Source organism: Vigna umbellata, chromosome 2 (genome assembly GCF_029865625.1).
Source record: "Vigna umbellata cultivar VRB3 chromosome 2, Vumbellata_1.0, whole genome shotgun sequence".
Lineage (NCBI taxonomy): Eukaryota > Viridiplantae > Streptophyta > Magnoliopsida > Fabales > Fabaceae > Vigna > Vigna umbellata.
Window position 1 is genome coordinate 32,192,024 of NC_142166.1, and position 19,660 is coordinate 32,211,683.

General features: G+C 38.1%; 1 protein-coding gene across 1 annotated transcript; it reads right to left on the bottom strand.

Moving 5' to 3' along the window:
• Positions 1–790: 790 nt before the first annotated feature.
• On the bottom strand, positions 791–18,219 carry LOC148203816 (uncharacterized). The gene is made up of 4 exons (XM_088107768.1): positions 18,026–18,219; positions 2,669–3,449; positions 2,099–2,587; positions 791–1,906 (listed from the first exon to the last, which is right to left on the bottom strand). Exons 1-4 carry the CDS (start codon positions 18,217–18,219, stop codon positions 791–793), a joined length of 2,580 nt encoding a protein of 859 aa, XP_087963894.1.
• Between the last annotated feature and the right edge of the window lie 1,441 nt (positions 18,220–19,660).

The window sequence follows — 19,660 nt, forward strand, 5'->3', positions numbered from 1 at the left end:
ACGTCCTTAATAAATCCTCGAGCGTCTGGATTGTCCTCTCGGATTGACCGTCCGTCTGAGGATGATAAGCAGAACTCATTTGGAGTTTGCTGCCCAGCTCGCTTTGCAACGACTGCCAAAACCGAGAGGTGAACCTTGTGTCTCGGTCAGAGATGATGCTGGACGGCACTCCATGCAGACGAACGATCTCTTTGATGTAGAGCTTGGCCAAGTTGGTCATGGACATCTTCAAGTTGACCGCTAGGAAGTGAGCACTTTTGGTTAGACGATCCACTACTACCCAAATGGAATCGTGATTCTTGACCGTGCGAGGCAAGTGAGTCACGAAGTCCATTGAAATGCTGTCCCACTTCCATTCGGGAATCTCCAAAGGTTGTAGTAAACCACCCGGTCTTTGATATTCAGCTTTAGCACGTTGACATGTTAGGCATGATGCCACAAAACGTGCAACGTCATTCTTCATCCCTGGCCACCAGAACGACTGTTTGAGATCGTGATACATCTTAGTCATGCCTGGATGCATGCTAAGACGGCTGTGATGGCCTTCTTCTAAGATAATTCTCTTCAGCTCGCCATCATTCGGAATGCACGTACGTCCCATGTAACGTAACATGCCGTCCGTTCCAGCGTTAAAATGTTTGGCTTGATCCGTACCTAGCGCACTAAAAATTTTCACCAATTCTTCGTCCTCTCGTTGTTTCATCCAGATACGATCAAACACGCTGCTCGAAATACTAAGGTTACAGCATTTGATAACGTTCGTTCCCAGCTCGAACTGTAACCTTAGGTCTCAGAAACTCTCCACCAAACTTAGCTCTTTCACCATCATTACCGAGACATGAACCGCCTTTCTACTTAGAGCATCCGCCACAACGTTCGCTTTACCAGGATGATAAAGCAACTCGAACTCATAATCCTTTAGGAACTCAAGCCACCTCCGCTGTCTCATATTCAATTCTTTTTGATCAAAGAGGTACTTGAGGCTCTTATGATCACTAAAGACTTGGAAGACGGATCCATACAAGTAGTGTCTCCAAATCTTTAGAGCAAAGACGACCGCTGCTAGCTCTAGGTCGTGCGTTGGGTAATTCTTCTCATGTATTTTCAATTGCCGTGAGGCATACGCCACTGCTCGTTTCTCTTGCATAAGAACGCACCCCAAACCTTGGTGAGATGCGTCACAGTAAACTTCGAAAGGTTTGGCGGTGTCCGGAATTACCATTACTGGAGCGCTCGTCAGCTTCTGCTTCAACTCTTGAAAGCTGGATTCACACCTATCGGTCCAAGCGAATGGGTGATCCTTCCTTGTCAGCTGGGTTAACGGTGCTACTATCTTAGAAAATCCTTCTATAAAACGCCTATAGTAGCCCGCGAGCCCTACAAAACTTCTAACTTCTGTAACCGAGCGTGGACTCTCCCATTCCAAGACCGCTCGTACCTTGGTCGGATCAACTGAAATTCCACCTGCAGACACAACATGACCCAAGAACTGTACTTCCTTCATCCAAAATTCACATTTAGATAATTTGGCGTACAGCTCCTTTTCTCTCAACACTCCAAGTACCACCCTTAAGTGTTCCTCATGCTCTTCACAACTCTTGGAGTAGATGAGAATATCATCAATAAACACCACCACGAACTTGTCCAAATACGGCCTGAAGATGCGGTTCATATAGTCCATGAAGACTGCTGGAGCGTTCGTCACACCGAACGGCATGACCACGTACTCATAATGTCCATAACGCGAACGGAAGGCTGTCTTCTGGATGTCTCCTTCCTTGACCCGAATCTGGTGATAGCCTGACCTCAAATCTATCTTAGAGAAAACGCTCGCTCCATGCAACTGGTCCAGTAGATCGTCAATGCGAGGCAGTGGGTATTTATTCTTGATGGTCAGCTTATTTAACTGACGGTAATCAATACAAAGCCGAGAGCTGCCATCCTTCTTCTTCACCAATAACACGGGCGCTCCCCAAGGTGACACGCTTGGACGGATGAACCTCTTGTCCATCAACTCTTCTATTTGCTTTTTAAGCTCCACCAATTCAGCGGGTGCCATTCTATACGGTTGAACGGATATAGGGGCCGCAGTAGTTACCAAATCTATGGTAAATTCAACTTCACGAACGGGAGGCAAACCAGGCACTTCATCCGGGAAAACATCCGAGAATTCACCCACAACCGTTCGTCCTTCAGTGTACTTATTGAACGAACGTTCACAACTCTTATCCGCCAACTCTCGGTCTTCATGCGTCATGATCAAGAAGCAACTGGCGCCCTCCATGATATCTTCTTTAACTTGACTGAGCGTCACTCCTAACTCTTCTTCACATTCCTCAGGAAAAATCAACTCCTTAGCCCCACAATCTATGAGGATGCGATTGGTATTCAGCCAATCCATTCCCAGAATCACTTCTAAGTCCTTGAGAGGCAAACATATCAAGTTTACCTTGTATCTACGCCCCTCTACTTCAACAGAACATCTAACGCACATGGTAGACGTCCTAACCTCTCCAGCAGCTGGGGTTGACACCACTAAGTCGAACTGCATCTCACTCTCGGTTAACCCCAACTTATCAACGCACGCCTTCGAGATGAAGGAGTGTGTTGCCCCAGAATCATACAACACACAGCAAGGAATTCCATGAACTAAGCAGGTACCAGTAACGAGCGTACCTGAGCTCGCTGCTTCTGCCCCAGTTATCGCATATACTCGCCCTACAGCTTGGGCTCGTCCACCTCTTCCTTGCTGAGTCCTTCCAGCGTTCGGCGGCCTCATCACTGCACGTCCGCCCATATTACACTCGTTCTCCAGGTGACCGTTTCTTCTACAACGAGTGCAATATTTCCCTCCAACCAATTGAGGGCATGATGATCTAAAGTGAGGTCCTCCGCACTGAAAACATCTGACCGGCCCTTGTTGATTTGCTTGTCCAGCAACTACCATAGTTTGTGAACCACTCGACTGGGCTGGACGAGCGTATGGGGTCCGGTTCCGATTTACATTAGGTCTCGACATAACTGGTCCTCTCGACGCCTGTTGTTTCTTATGTTGTTCCACCTCAGCCATATTTTTCTCAAGTACTTTAGCCCTTTCAACCATGGCTGGGAACGTCCGGATACATAGACTGGAAATCAACACCTTGAGATCACTCCTTAATCCATTCTCGAATTTTCTACACTGCCACACTTCACTTGTGGCCATAGTATTGAACCTGACGAGATGTTTGAATTTGTTGGTGTACTCCGAGACGGACATATTTCCTTGAACCAATTGTAGGAATTCCACCTCCTTTGCAAACCGCACGCTGTCAGGGAAGTATTCCTCATAAAATTTGTTTCTAAATACTTCCCAGGTGATCGGTTGCTGCGCGTCCGTAAGAATAACCCTAGCGCTCGACCACCAATGGCTCGCTTCTCCAGTCAGTAAATACTCAGCGTACGCCAACCTGTTCTCATCAAGGCATCGTTTAGCATTAAAGATCTTCTCTATATCCCTCAACCACTGATCCGCTTCGTCTGGGAGACCCTTCCCATTGAATTTAGCAGGATGGTGTTGGAGGAAACTCTCCAAGCTCCATTCGGCAGTAGGCGGGGCAGCGTTAGAAGAAGATGCTCCAGGCGCACCTCTAGTTGCAGCCAAGATCTCCATCAACTGCCTTTGCGTGTTTTCAGAGTTGACACGCGAGGCCTCCAAACCTTGCATAGCAGCTTGGTTTTGCTGCATCAGGGTGGCGTTTTGCTCCAGTAACGTGGTGTTCTGTTGATGCAATCTTTCCACCACAGTTTCCAACAATCTAGCATTGCTGGACGTCTCGGACTCATTCGGTTGAGGAGGAGGAGGCAATCTAGGTGCCATTTGTTCTCTGGATACAGAGAAAACAAACGAACGTTAGTAATGTCTAAGAGTTAAAATAGTGATAACTCATTAAACATGCAATAAGCACACAGCAAAACACAGTGCACTCATAACCCTACAGTGTCCTTTATTAGAACAAAACTGCTCTGATACCAATAATGTAACATCCCAAAATTATACAGTCATCAACTATATACTTAGAATAATTACACGTATTAATAATCCAAAACAGTTTTAAACATAAAGGAACAGATTAAACAAATGGCCGAACGGCCTGTTATATAAAAAAAAAATTAACGAGCGTTTACAAAAATAAGGATGAACGGTTTACAAAATAAATACCGAACGTCAAACTACAACAAACGATAAAAGAGCGCTCGCTCACAGCCGCTCGCTAACCTAACTAACAACCGAACGCCTCTACTGTTCGGCCTTTACTTCCACTTCTACGAGGTTGGCGTCCTCCAAATTTTCTTCTACCAGCGTTTCTTCAAGTAACGCCTCCCCATCTGCTCACATCCACACGGATGATCATTGCATTCGACAAGACGGAATATACATAGACGAGACAACACAAAGGAATTGCAAGGGTAAGCTTATTGAATTTAATTCAAGTCAAACATACAGTTCATACATAACAAACTTATCAATTTATTCATACCACATGCATTCAAATCATATATTAACTCAACCCAAAAATCATGATACTAGACCGACCGTCCGGACTGTATGAAACCTGTGTAGCTAAGGCGTCCATGCACTCAGGTGGGTTAACTGGAATGCTCATCAGTATCCACCTGAGGTTAGTCTTTTTGCCAAGTTACAGTTATGGTCTAGACCTCCTGCCATTCCCACGCATGACCTACTCATCTCTACTTGAGAACGAGCACTCACGGAATATCAGGATGGATCACCATCTAAGCTTACCACGTTCATACTACCAATATCAATATCCAGTCAAGAGTCGTTCCACCCTGGAACGCTCGTTCTAATTCCAAAATCATAATATCAATTCATATATGGTTCGCACAATTTATACTTCCCTCAACATCACATTTTCATTCTTAATTACACTTCCATAAAAGACGAACGTTAAATCACTGTTTGGACGAACGCTATTTGAGATCAGAACGAACGCTATTTAAAGATCAGGACGAACGCTATTTAAAGACCAACGCTCGACAAGGGCCGACAGCTATTAAAGACTAACGCTCGACAGAGGCCGAACGTTATTAAGGATGTACGCTCGACAAGGGTCGAACGCTATCAAATACGAACGCTCGACAAAAGAACGAGTGCTATCACGAACGAACGCTCGACATAAGGTCGAACGCTACCAAGGAAGAACGCTCGACATAAGAACGAGCGCTACTAATCATTTGCCTTTTTGAACGAACGTTCGGTCTAAGACCGAACGCCACTTAGGACGTACGTTTTTAGGTTAAGGCTCTTAGCTGAATTCAAAATCATAGAAATTGGGATTTATATAAGATGAGATAATTAAAGTTTATGTTTTAATAATTTGACTAAAAGTTCAAAGGGATATTCTCAGACTTCTCAATTCTCACACAACACTCGTGATGTTTACGTATGACCGAAAGCACAACGTAAAACTATATAAGAGGGCGTTCGTTCTCAAAGGGAGTCCTTTCCAAATGAAAGGGTCCGACTAACACAAGAATTTACTGATAATACCGAACGGTCAATGACCGTATCGATACGAACGTTCAATTTCATGCACTTTTCACATAAATCTTCTTTTACAGTAACTCATTTTCCAGTATAAACTTTCCTGCATTAAATCAATCTTAACCTAGTATTTTTCCATGCTTCTCATGCTTTTAATCAACATCATATACTATCATTCAACTATCAAAATCATTCACATACAACGTCACAGACCATTCATACACTCAGCATATAATTCCCAGTACATACATGCAACATTTTCATATATCATCTCAGAATCATATTCCTAAACTCAAAAGTCAAATATCATAAATCACACTTTCAAACATTACGTAACGCGCATGCAGTACAGAGATCCTGTGAATTAAATTCTAACAAGCTTCCCTTACCCGGATTAAGCAGCGTGCTTTCGTTCTTCAAAAAGAACACAAGATTCCAGTATACTCTTCTACCCTTAACGTTCAAAACCCCAAAACTCTTCCAACTAAAATTACAGGAAACAAATATTGGTTCAGAGACGGTGCATGCAGATTCAAAATGAAGCTTGCATGTGGAAAGTCAAGAGTAGTTGAGGACGTGAAACTTACCCGTTTCCGAATCCAAAACCGATCGGTTTGATGGGAAGCTCACGGTACAGAGATGCTTCTCACGGTGCTGAAACGTGAACGGAGCAAGGGATGGTGAGTTACCAAAGAGAGAAGAAAGAAAGGTTTTAGAGAGAGAATGGAGAATTTAGGAGATCAGAAATTTGAGGAAGAAGATGAAATGCACAGAGAAAGGAAAGAGTTTTCCAGAAAATCATTTCTTTCCCCACGCAGGACGATCGTCCAACCGCCTGCTGCCACTTGGATTCCATTAACGTTTTTAGAACGTTCCAACATGACACTTGTCAGCATGCATGCATCGTGAACGTGAGTGCGTTTTAAATGAAGGGTGGGCGTGTCAATGGAGGTGTAAGCGTGGCAAGGTGCATTTATGAAAGTAGAGAGGTGAGTCAGCAGAAAAATTAATGGGGCGTGACACCTGCAAAACATACAATCTAACAGACAACAACAGAGTTAGCAATACCTGTATTAATGTATACTTATCCCCTTATATTATTCTTCTCCCCCTTTTTGATCATAAGCAAAAAGATTTGATGTAAAAAAAAACTCCCCCTAAAAACGATCTCCCCCTCAATTAAACAAAGTATGCATATAATCAAGAGATCATTTTATTTATTGAAAAGAAAGATTACATTACAAGAAGAAACATAAAAGACAGAATTATAACATAGATGAAATAGCAAGCAAACAACAAAACATGCTAACATAGAACCTATATCTAAAACTCAGGACTTTATTTTTGAAACTGTTAGCATGATAATCGATTGTGCATGATGATAATCGATTATGCCTGATGATAATCGATTATGCCTTATGATAATCGATTATTCGTTCAAAATTTCCCAGATTTGAGATTTAAGTTTGAATAATCGATTATTGCCTTGTGATAATCGATTATGAAGCGTCAATTTTACGAAAATGTGAAAATTTTCATAAGCGTTGATCCTAAGACATGTCTAATACTCCTAACTCTCTTCTAAGCTCAAAAAATCTATCCTTAGGTAGCGCCTTGGTGAAAATATCAGCTAATTTATGTAAGGTATCAACATATTCAATTTGACAATCCCCCTTTTGAATATGGTCTCTCAAGAAATGATGTCTAATCTCAATGTGCTTAGTTCTTGAGTGCATTATGGGATTCTTAGTTAAATTTATAGCACTAGTATTATCACATTTTAAAGGAATATTATCAAGGAAGATATCAAAGTCTTCCAGTTGCTGTTTCATCCACAAAATTTGGGCACAACAATTTCCAGCAGCAATATATTCAGCTTCAGTGGTAGACAAGGCTACACATGCTTGTTTCTTTGAATTCCAGGATACCAAAGAACAGCCTAGAAAATGACAAGTACCACTAGTACTTTTCCTATCAATTTTACAACCACCATAGTCTGCATCAGAATAACCTATTAAACTAAGTGAAGCATCTGATGGATACCAAAGTCCAAAAGAAGTGGTTCCCTTAAGGTATTTTAAGATTCTCTTGACAACAGTCAAATGAGATTCTTTAAGATTTGCTTGGTACCTAGAACACACACATACACTTTGCATAATATCTGGTCTACTAGCAGTTAAGTACAATAAAGATCCTATCATGCCTCTAAACATAGTTTCATTTACTCCTTTTCCAAATTCATCCTTATCTAAATAGCATGAAGTACCCATAGGTGTATTAGCTTCTTTACACGTATTCATACCAAATTTCTTAAGAATTTCTCTACAATATTTTGTTTGGGAAATAAGAGTACCTCCATTCATCTGTTTTATCTGTAGTCCTAAAAAGAAATTCAACTCACCCATCATAGACATCTCAAACTCACCTTGCATTATTTTTGCAAATTCTTCACATAAGGAGTCATCAGTTGACCCAAAGATAATATCATCTACATAAACTTGTACAATCAAGATGTATTTTCCTACTTTCTTTATAAATAAGGTTGAATCAACCTTACCTCTAGAAAAATTATTATCAAGTAAGAAGGTACTAAGTCTTTCATACCAAGACCTAGGTGCCTGTTTAAGACCATACAAGGCCTTTTTCAACTTATAAATATGATCAGGAAATTTGAAATCCTCAAAACCAGGAGGTTGACTAACATATACCTCTTCTTTTATGAAACCATTTAAAAACACACTTTTCACATCCATTTGATACAGTTTAAATTTCATCAAAGATGCATATGCAAGCAACAATCTAATTGCTTCTAACCTGGCCACTGGTGCATATGTTTCATCATAGTCTATACCTTCCTCTTGACAGTAGCCCTTTGCAACTAGCCTTGCTTTGTTCTTTGTGATGTTTCCATCCTCATCAAGCTTGTTCCTGAATACCCATTTGGTTCCTATGACTTGATAATCATCTTGCTTTGGAATAAGTTCCCAGACTTCATTCCTTTCAAATTGGTTTAGCTCTTCTTGCATAGCAACGCACCACTTATCATCTTGAAGAGCTTCCTTTATATTCTTGGGTTCTATCTGAGACACAAAAGCTACAGTTAGACAAAAATTATTAAGATTATGTCTAGTAGTTACTCCTTTTGAAATGTCTCCAATGATGTTGTCCAAGGAAAGTCCTCTTGGTTGTTGATAGCTTTTCGAATCAACAGCTTGAGGTGTTTCTTGAAGTTATGGAGGATAGTTCTCATTTAGATACATCTCTTTAAGAGCTTCCTTCAAATAATCCTCATCACCTACAATAGGTTTGTTTGACTCAAGAGGGTTTTCCTCAAGGTCCACAATCTCATCAAAGACAACATGCATTGATTCTTCAATTGTCAAAGTTCTTCTATTAAATACTCTATATGCTTTACTGGTCAAAGAATATCCTAGGAAAATTGCTTCATCAGATTTTGCATCAAATTTTCCTAGATTATCTTTTCCATTATTCAAGACAAAGCATTTGCATCCAAAAATTTTCAAATGAGATATATTTGGTTTTCTACCATTCAACAGTTCATATGGAGTTAATTTTAGAATTGGCCTAATAAGCATCCTATTTAACACATAACAAGCAGTACTTACTGCATCAGCCCAAAAGTATTTTGGCACATTAGATTCATTCATAAGTGTTCTAGCTAATTCTTCTAATGATCTATTTTTCCTTTCAACCACACCATTCTGTTGGGGAGTTCTAGGTGCAGAAAAATTATGTGCAATGCCAAATTCTTCACAAAATTTTCCAAACGATTCATTTTCAAATTCACCACCATGATCACTTCTCAAAGTTTTGATTTTCAAATCTTTTTCATTTTGAATACGTTTAGCAAAAGTTTTAAATGTTTTGAAAGCTTCACTTTTCAGAGTTAAAAAGAAGGTCCAAGTAAATCTAGAGTAATCATCAACAATTACAAGAGCATAGTAGTTTCCACCAAAACTTTTAATTCTAGATGGACCAAACAAGTCCATATGCAAAAGTTCTAAAGGTTTTGATGTTGAAATCATGCTTTTAGATGCAAATGAAGATTTGGTTTGTTTACCCTTTTGACATGAAGAACAAAGTTTATCTTTCTCAAATTTTAGTTTAGGCAAACCAATCACAAGATCCTTAGAGATTAATTTATTTAAGTGTTGCATGTGAATATGTGCAGCTCTTTTGTGCCATAGCCATGGATTTTCTTCTTTAGCAACTAAGCATGTTATACTATGACTAGATTCACTCTCAATATCAATCAAATATATGTTATTATGCCTAACACCTTGCAAAGCAATTTCAGCAGAATTTTTAAAATAAACAGTACATTTGTCACTCTCAAAAGTTACCTTGAAACCTTTGTCGCATAGTTGGCTTATGCTTAGAAGATTATGTTTGAGGCCTTCAACGTATAAGACGTCTTTTATTGTCAAAGTGTTTCCTCCTCCAATGTTTCCAGTACCCATTATTCTGCCTTTATTGTTATCCCCATACGTTACAAATCCTTGCTTCTTCTTCTCAAAAGAGATGAATCTTTTCTTGTCACCAGTCATGTGTCTTGAGCAACCACTGTCAAGATACCACAATGACTTCTTTGACTTAGTAGATTCCTACAAAACAAATTAGCAAGAGTTTTAGGTCCCCAATCTAATTATGGGTCCTTGAGGTTAGTTCATGCAAGTATAAATCATTTTACAACTTTAACCCATGCATATTTACCATTTGGAACACCAAAATGTTTAATGTTGCATTTGTTTGATGTGTGTCCATGCTTCATACAGTAAAAACAAAAAGCATTGCTTACTTTGTTTTTAACAAAAGTCCCTTTTTCAACCCAAACTCTACGAGTTCTTCTTACTTTGGACTTATTTATTTGATGCATATTTCTATTTTCAACATTGCTTTTCTTAAGGTTTATCTTAGCATGTGAATTATTCTTGGTTTCCTTTGCAAGTAAGTTTTCAAGTATATCAATATCAAACATATGATTCTTACAAGACAAGCATTCAACAGGTTCAACAGTAGCATTTGCATCAGATAATTTTGTTTCTAAAGAACTAACTTTATTTCTTAAGACAACTTCATCATCAAGCAAATTTTCATAATTCAATTTTAATTCATTGTGCTCTTTCTTAAGTTTTTTATGTGCAGCATCAAGTTTTTCAGATTCAATCAACAATTCACAGAAGGCCTTTTGCATGTCTAATTCACTAGATTCAAAGCTAGAATCACTTACTTGGCTTCCAGTATCTTCTGACTCAACCATTAGACAAATATTGGCTTCTTCATCTGAATCACTTGAGCTTGTTGAGCTAGATGCATTGTCTTCCCAAGCTATGTATGCTTTCTTTTTCCTTTGAAATTTTCTTTCCTTCTTGTCTTCACTTTTCTTGCTTTTTGGACACTCAGATTTTACGTGCCCTCTTTCTCCACAACCGAAGCACTTTATGTTTGATGGAGATTCTGGACTTTCTTTCCTATCTTTGTGAAACTTGTCCTTTCCCTTTGCTTTCATGAACTTTGCAAATTTCTTTATCATCAAGCTCATGTTTTCTTCATCATCAGAATCATCTTCTTCGATCCTCTTAGAGCTTTTTCCTTTAGATATTTCAGACTTGAAAGCTAGAGTTTTCCTTTTGCATTGATCCTCTTCAGCAGTCAATCTCCTCAGCTCAAGTTCATGCTCACGGAGCTTTCCAAACAAGATTGGCATTGACATTTGAGTAAGATTTTGAGATTCCGAGATGGCAGTCACCTTTGGTTGCCAAGTCCTGTCCAGAGATTTCAGAATTTTCACATTAAGTTCATCAGTATCAAAAGTCTTACCCAACCCTGTTAAATGATTCACAATATGAGTGAATCGTTTTTGAACATCAGAGATCGTTTCTCCAGGTTGCATTCTAAACATCTCATATTCCTGAATGAGAGTGTTCTTCCTAGCGCGCTTCACGTCCTCTGTTCCTTCATGAGTGACTCTGAGGACTTCCCACATTTCTTGTGCTGTCTTACACACTGAAATTCTATAAAATTCATCAAGTACAACAGCAGATGAAATTATATTGCGAGCTTTAATATCAAACTAAGCTCGTCTATTTTCTTCAGCAGTCCAATTAAAATAAGGTTTTTTAGTCTCTACACCATTAACAGTATTCATAGGAATATAAGGGCCATTTTGTACAGCTTCCCAGATACCTCTATCAACAGACCCCATAAAAATTTCCATTCTGACTTTCCAGAATGCATAGTTATCACCAGTAAAAAGTGGTGGTCTGTTAATAAAAGCACCCTCGGCATATACAAGATGTTGGTTGTGACCGGCCATTTTCGCAAATGTTGAAAAACTATCAAAGCAAGCTCTGATACCAATTGTTGGTATCGGAGGGGGTATTTTTTGAAGAGTATAGCGCAGCGGAATTAAAACTCAGAGAGCGGAAAGCGTGTTCGATCACAATTAAAAATAATTTGGTCCTTTTAGTAAAAATAATTTTCTTTCAGAAAATTAATCAAACAGTTGATATACGTAAAATAATATGAGTGTAGGGAATAGAAAATCACATGAGTAATTCTTATACTACTTCGATTCAACAAAATCTACATCCAGTCGTTAATCACTATAAAAAGTGATTAACAATTCCACTAAAAAGATGTTTCACAGATTACAACAAATAGTGAATAAAGCAGATAAATAAACCTTCCTTCGACGAACGAACCGGAAGAAGAACACTCTGCCAACTCGAAGAGAACCGCTCCGACTATCGACAAACGAAACACGAGCTTCTCCTATTCACGAGACCAAGCAGAGCACCTTGCTAACTCGAAGAGAGCTTGCTCCGACTATCGACACACGACACGCGAGCCTCTCCTGTTCACGAGACCAAGCAAGGGAACTTGAACTATAGCTTCTGAGAACTTCCTCTGACAAACAGTATTCTGCAAGAGCTTCTATTCAACAACGTTACTAGTGATCTTCATAGAAACCCAATATATAGCTAGTTGTTCTGAATATCTAACGTTAAGTCTCAACTGCCACGAATAATCGATTATTGTAAGTGATAATCGATTATTCAAGTCTGTTACAGGTTTTCAAGAATGTGATAATCGATTATATGAGGTGATAATCGATTATTCCTGGATGACTTGTGATAATCGATTATTGACATTCCATAATCGATTATGGCAGTAAAAAAAATTCAAGTTTTACAAAGTTACAAGACTTTCCTACTATATTTAATTTATACAAATTGCTTTTAAATAATTCTAATATCTTCTTCAACTAAAACTTCTTGCAGCATCATCAAAACAATTTTCTTCAAGATTTACCAATACTCCTTATTGGTAACACCTAGGACGTCCTAAAGCTTATATACTATTCTAAAATTACAGAAAATTAGGCCCAAGCCCAAAATAGTGCCACTCAGCGGTAAACTACCGCTCAGCGGTAAGTGCGTGAGTTGTTTTCTTCCCCTCAGCGGCCTTTTCACCCCTTAGCGCCTTTTCACCCCTTAGCGGAGCCAACGTGGGTTTCTGAGTGCCGCTCAGCGGTAAACTGCCGTTGAGCGGTAATTACGGCTTCTCCTTTTGCATTTTTTTATGTCTTTTCTGATTCCATCTCTATCCTTCTTCACTTCCTTCACCAAATTCACCTTAAAACTTGCATAAAACACTGAAATCAAGCATAAACCTGTCTAGCTCTCTTATTTCTAAAAATATAACCAAAAGTATGATTTCAAGCTAGTTTCTAAGTATTAAAGGTTGCTTTTAGTATCAATTTTAAGCATGAAAATAACAGTTTTTCAACTATTATCAGACACAAAAGCTACTATTAAGCAGAAATTATTAAGATTATGTCTAGTAGTTACCCCTTTTAATATATCTCTGATGATGTTGTCCAGAGAAAGTCCTCTTGGTTGTTGATAGCTTTTACGATCAACTACTTGATGTTCATTTTGAGTTTCTGGAGGATAGTTTTCATTTAGATACATGTCTTCAAGAGCTTCCCTCAAATAATTCTCATCACCTGTGTTGAGAGGGTCGCACCTCACACAAAATTTGTTTGCAAAATTAATGCAGTATATTACTAGGAAGTGACTCCTAGGTCGTCTCTCAAGGACCAATTTGGGTTCAGTCTCAGATCAACACGTAGTAGGGGGTTTTGTGAAAGGTTTGTGAATGCAATTGAACTAAAAAAATGAAAATTTAACACAACCGAATATAAATGAAAGCATTAAAATGGAACTACAATAGATAAATATCCAAACACAATTTAAGATGTAAAAATGCAACACTTGAGCTAAAACATTAAATGCACAATATTGTCATCTATCCTACACATTCACCACCAAAAAGAAGAAAATCATTTCATCATATAATATAAAATATTTTAATGCAAAAGAAATAAAAGAAAATAAAACTTTTCTACCGTGACTCATTCATCTACCAAAAGAAATTGAAATTGCAAATGCTTCTAAAAGTCCTCTTGACCGTGACACTTCCATGTGTTCCATTCAAAGAAAATTAAAATAAGTGAAATGCTTCCCTTCCTCTTTGGCCGTGTCTTTGGTCGTGTCTTTGGCCGTGACACTACAACTATTTTCTAAAGAAAGAAAGAACTAAATAAAAGCAAAGCTACTTCCTAGCACTTCCAGCAACCGTAAAATCCATGCACCCATTTATTCTCCAAGCACTAAATAAAAAAAATTCAAGGTGATCTTCAAATGCTACAATTCACGTGACCACACTACATTCTTTAATTAAAGAATTCACACCATGCTATTCTCATCCGAGAAAGTGCTCCCTTCTACTCCAAAACCACTACAAAATCAAGCAAGAAAGGGTCCTACATGCTGGATTAAATAATGCTTTTTAGAAGAAAAAAAAAGGGTATCTCCATTTGGTTTCTAAAAGGAAAAGAAAGTCTTTGACGTGACAGTGTTGTCTTCTCAACCATGAATGAGCACTCTTTTCAATAGCACATGCATCCTCCAAAACAAATGAAAAGAAATGAATCACCAAAATGTTGGACGTAACTCTAGGAATGAAACTTGGCGGCAAATAAAATAGACTAAGCAAGCAAATAAAATAATTGAGCAAGTAAGCTACTCCAAGCTGGAATAAACAAAATAGAAAGCATCCAAAGCAAAATAAATCAATGTTTCCCTTTTTTTTTTTCAAGAAAGAAAGTAAAAGTCAACCACACTATTTTCTAAAAGAAAGAAAAGCTCCATCACCGCATCCTATTCTCTAAATAAAATGAAAACCGAGAATGAAAGTGCCCTTTCCTTCCAGTCGTAACAGCTGCTCAATCCCCGTGCTCACAGCTCAGCAGCGTCCTCCGTGCCTCCACGTGCTGCTGTTGCTCCCTTTCCCAAAAACAGTGTTCAAAAGCCAAGAGAAAATAAAACAGTAACCAGTGGCGGAAACCAGAGAAGAGTGGCAGCTGGAGCCATCCTCCCTTTATTCAGCCCTTCTGCGTGCCCTTAAAATGAAGAAGTGAATACCCTCTGTCCAGCCCTTGCGCGTGCTGCTTCTTCCTTGGCTTCTTCGTGCACCTCCAATTTTTGCTGGATACAACCCGTGTCTCAAGTGTGGGCCGCTGCTGGACGCGTCACTCGTTCTTCTGCTGGACGTGCGCTGTCTTCTTCAGAGTTCCTGGACGTCACCTTGCTGCTGTCCTCTTGTTTTCCCCACATTGCCATGCACCAATATTTTAAAAGAAAGAAAACATTGTGCTCAGCCCACTTCTTCATTCCATGAAGTTTTGTCCCCTAGCACTTTTTGATTTCCTTCAATTAATTAATCACCACAAGAATGCACCTCCACTCAAAAGCCAAGTTGCTGGACGTTGCTCTCTATTGCACCGTGATACTTCTTTTTCTTCCAGCACCACTTCTTAGCTTCTCCAATCAAGCCCATCTCCATGTGCACTCCTATAATTTAAATCCACACCTCCTCACTCATTTTACTTTAAAGTATATTTGATGTGGCATTTTCTTTTAACATCCAAAATGTCCCAAATATTATCCAACAATTTCCCTACAATCAATAATGCAAATAATAAGTCTCAGATAATTCAAATTAATTAAAATAAGAATTTCTGGTCAAATTAAGCACAATTAGCAAAAATGGGAAAATACTGGACAATTAAGCACAATTCCCTGATTAAATTCGGTACAATCAACTAAGTGAAATCGATAAAATATTGACTCATCAACCTGCAATTGGTTTATTTGACTCAAGATTGTTCACCTCAAGGTCCACAATTTCATCAAAGACAACATGCATTGATTCTTCAATTTTCAAGGTTCTTCTATTAAACACCCTATATGCTTTGCTAGTTAAAGATTATCCTAAGAAGATTGCCTCATAAGATTTAGCATCAAACTTACCTATATTATCTTTACCATTATTCAAAACAAAACATTTGCATCCAAAGATTTTCAAGTGAGATACATTTGGTTTTCTACCGTTAAACAATTCATAGGGAGTTAGCTTAAGAGTATGCCTAATTATCATTCTGTTCAACACGTAACAAGCAGTATTAACTGCATCAGCCCAAAAGTATTTTTGGCACATTTGATTCATTTAAAAGAGTACTAGCTAGTTCTTCTAATGACCGATTTTTCCTTTCAACAACACTATTTTGTTGGGGAGTTCTTGGAGCAGAAAAATTATGAGCAATTCCATGTTCTTCACAAAATTTTTCAAAAGATTCATTTTCAAATTCACCACCGTGATCACTTCTCAAAGTTTTGATTTTCAATTCCTTTTCATTTTGAACACGTTTTGCAAACGATTTGAATGCTTTAAAAGCTTCACTTTTCAAGGTTAAGAAAAATGTCCAAGAAAATCTATAGTAATCATCAACAATCACAAGAGCATAGTAGTTTTCACCAAAACTTTTAATTCTAGATGGACCAAACAAGACCATATGCAAAAGTTCTAAAGGTTTTGATGTTGAAATTATGGTTTTAGACGAAAATGAGGATTTGGTTTGCTTTCCCTTTTGACATGCAGAGCAGATTTTGTCTTTCTCAAATTTTAAATTAGGCAAACCAATCACAAGATCTTTTGAAATCAATTTATTCAAATGTTGCATATGAATGTGCAGCTCTTTTATGCCATAGCCAAGGATTTTCTTCTTTAGCAACTAAACATGTTATATTATGACTAGATGCACTTTCAATATCAATCAAGTAAATGTTATTATGCCTAACACCTTGCAAAGCAATCTCAGTAGAATTTTTAAAATATACAGTGCATTTATCACTTTCAAAGGTTACCTTAAGATCCTTGTCGCATAGTTGGCTTATGCTTAGGAGATTGTGTTTGAGACCTTCAACACATAACACGTCCTTTATTATCAATGTGTTTCCTCCTCCAATGTCTCTAGTTCCAATGATTCTACCTTTGTTGTTATCCCCATAGGTCACAAATCCTTGCTTCTTCTTCTCAAAAGATATAAACTTTTTCCTGTCACCGGTCATGTGTCTTGAACAACCACTGTCAAGATACCACAATGACTTATTTGACTTAGTAGGTTCCTACAAAACAAAATTGAGCAAGAATTTAGGTCCCCAATCTTATTATGGGTCCTTGGGGTTAGTTTATGCAGACACACATCCTTTCACAATTTTAACCCATACATATTTACCATTTGGAACACCAAAATGTTTAATGTTGCACTTGTTTAAGGTGTGACCATATTTTATGCGGTAAAAACAACAAGCCTCACACACTTTATTTTTCACAAAATTCCCTTTTTCTACCCAAACTCTATGAGTTCTTTTTACTCTAGACTTTTTGTGTTCATGCATGTTTCTATTTCCAACATTGCTTCTTGTAAAGTTTGTTTTGACATGTGAATTAGACTTGGTTGCCTTTGCAAGTAAATTCTCAAGAATGTTAATATCAAACATATGACTCTTACACGATAGACATTCAACAGGTTGTACAACAACATCAGATTCAGATAATTTAGTTTCCAGATTACTAACTTTGTTTCTCAGAACAACTTCGTCATCTAGTACTTTTTCATACCTCAATTTCAATTCATTATGCTCTTTCTTTAGCTTTTTATGAGCAAGATCAAGTTTTTCGTATTCATTTAACAAATCAAGAAATGCCTTTTGTAAATCAAACTCATCACTTGACTCTAAGCTAGAATCACTTACTTGGCTTCCTACATCTTCTAAGTATGCCATTAAGCACAAATTTGCTTCTTCATCTGAATCGCATGAGCCTGAAGAACTAGAAGCATTCTCTTCCCAAGCTATGTAAGCTTTCTTCTTCTTTGGAAACTTTCTTTCTTTCTTTTCTTCACTTTTCCTATTTTTAGGACAATCAGTCTTCACATGACCTCTTTCTCCACATCCATAACATTTAATGCTTGATGGAAATCCTTGATTTTCTTTCCTTTCTCCACGGTATTTGTCTTTTCCCTTTGCTTTCATAAATTTAGCAAACTTCTTAATCATAAGACTCGTGTTTTCCTCATCGTCATCGGAATCATCGTTCTCAATTCTCTTAGAACTTTTTCCTTTTGAAATTTCAGACTTGAAGGAAAGCGTCTTTCTTTTGCCTTGATCCTCTTCTGCAGTTAATCTTCTCAGCTCAAGCTCATGCTCACGAAGCTTTCCAAAGAGAATCGTTGTTGACATCTGAGTGAGATTTTGAGACTCCGAGATGGCAGTCACCTTTGGTTGCCAAGACCTGTCTAATGATTTCAATATTTTCACATTCAATTCATCAGTGTCAAAAGTCTTACCTAAACCTGTTAGGTGGTTCATAATGTGAGTGAAACGCTTCTGGACATCAAAAATTGTTTCTCTAGGTTGCATTCTGAACATTTCATACTCCTGGATGAGTGTATTCTTCCTTTCCCGTTTCACGTTGTCTGTACCCTCATGTGTGACTTTGAGGACCTCCCACATTTCCTGTGCTGTCTTACACACTGAAATTCTATAAAATTCATCAAGTACTACAACAGATGAAATAATATTACGAGCCTTAATATCAAATTGGGCTCTTCTATTTTCCTCAAGAGTCTAGTTAAAGTATGGTTTTTCTACTTCTACACCATCAACCGTTCTTTTAGGAATATAGGGACCATTTAGCACAACTTCCTAAATGCCTCTGTCAACAGACCCCATAAAAATTTTCATTCTGACTTTCCAGAAGGCATAATTATCACCAGTAAAAAGAGGTGGTCTGTTGATGGATGCACCCTCAGCATATACTTGATTTTGATGACCGGCCATTTTCATAAAAGTTTGAAAAAATATCAAAGCAAGCTCTGATACCAATTATCGGAACAATCGGTACCGTTATAGAGTCGCGCAGCGGAATAAAATATTTGGAAAGCGTGTTACGGTCACAAATCAAGTTTTGATGGTCCGTTTTAGAAAAACAATTTTCTTAGAGAAAATTTATCAAACAATTGATGTGCATAAAAAAGAAAAGAGTATAGGGAGTAAAAATAAATTGACACACTGGATTTTTATCCTAGTTCGATTCAAAAGAATCTACGTCCAGTTGTTAATCACTATAAAAAGTGATTAACGATTTCACTAAAATCAGTTTCAACAATTACAATAAAAGTGAATAAAAACAGAAAGATAAAACCTTCCTTCGACCAATGAACTGGAAGCAAGCAATCTACACTTTCCTTCGACTAACGAACCGGAACAGTGCAGAACAGTTCTTCCTTCGACCAACGAACTGGAAGAACAGTAGTGTTGCCATCTCGAAGAGAATCGCTCCGACCTTTGACCCACAAAGTGCGAGCTTCTCCTTTTCACGAGACTAGGCAGTGCAATGAACTAGCTTATGGAACTTCCTCAGATCACACTTTATTCTCAAAAGCTCAGAGTTGTCTTCTTATATAGCCAACTATTTTGAATTCGCAAAGATGAATTATAACTGCCACAGATAATCGATTATTGTTAGTGATAATCGATTATTTGAGTCCGTTACATGGTTTTTCAAAAGTGATGATCGATTATCCTGAGGAATAATCGATTATTCCAGAGACTTTGGCAGTTCTCATCAGAACTAGTGATAATCGATTATTTGGAGTAATAATCGATTATTCCAGAGCAA

What these genes read in the sequence shown, in the direction of transcription:
- LOC148203816 (XM_088107768.1), bottom strand. Translation starts at nt 18,219, where the DNA reads ATGTCAACAACGATTCTCTTTGGAAAGCTTCGTGAGCATGAGCTTGAG. An exon ending in ACGAGTCTTATGATTAAGAA is followed by an intron (nt 3,450 to 18,025) that starts GTTTGCTAAATT and finishes TGATGAGAACAG; the next exon opens with GTTGGCGTACGCTGAGTATT. An exon ending in TTGAATTTACCATAGATTTG is followed by an intron (nt 1,907 to 2,098) that starts GTAACTACTGCG and finishes GATTACCGTCAG; the next exon opens with TTAAATAAGCTGACCATCAA.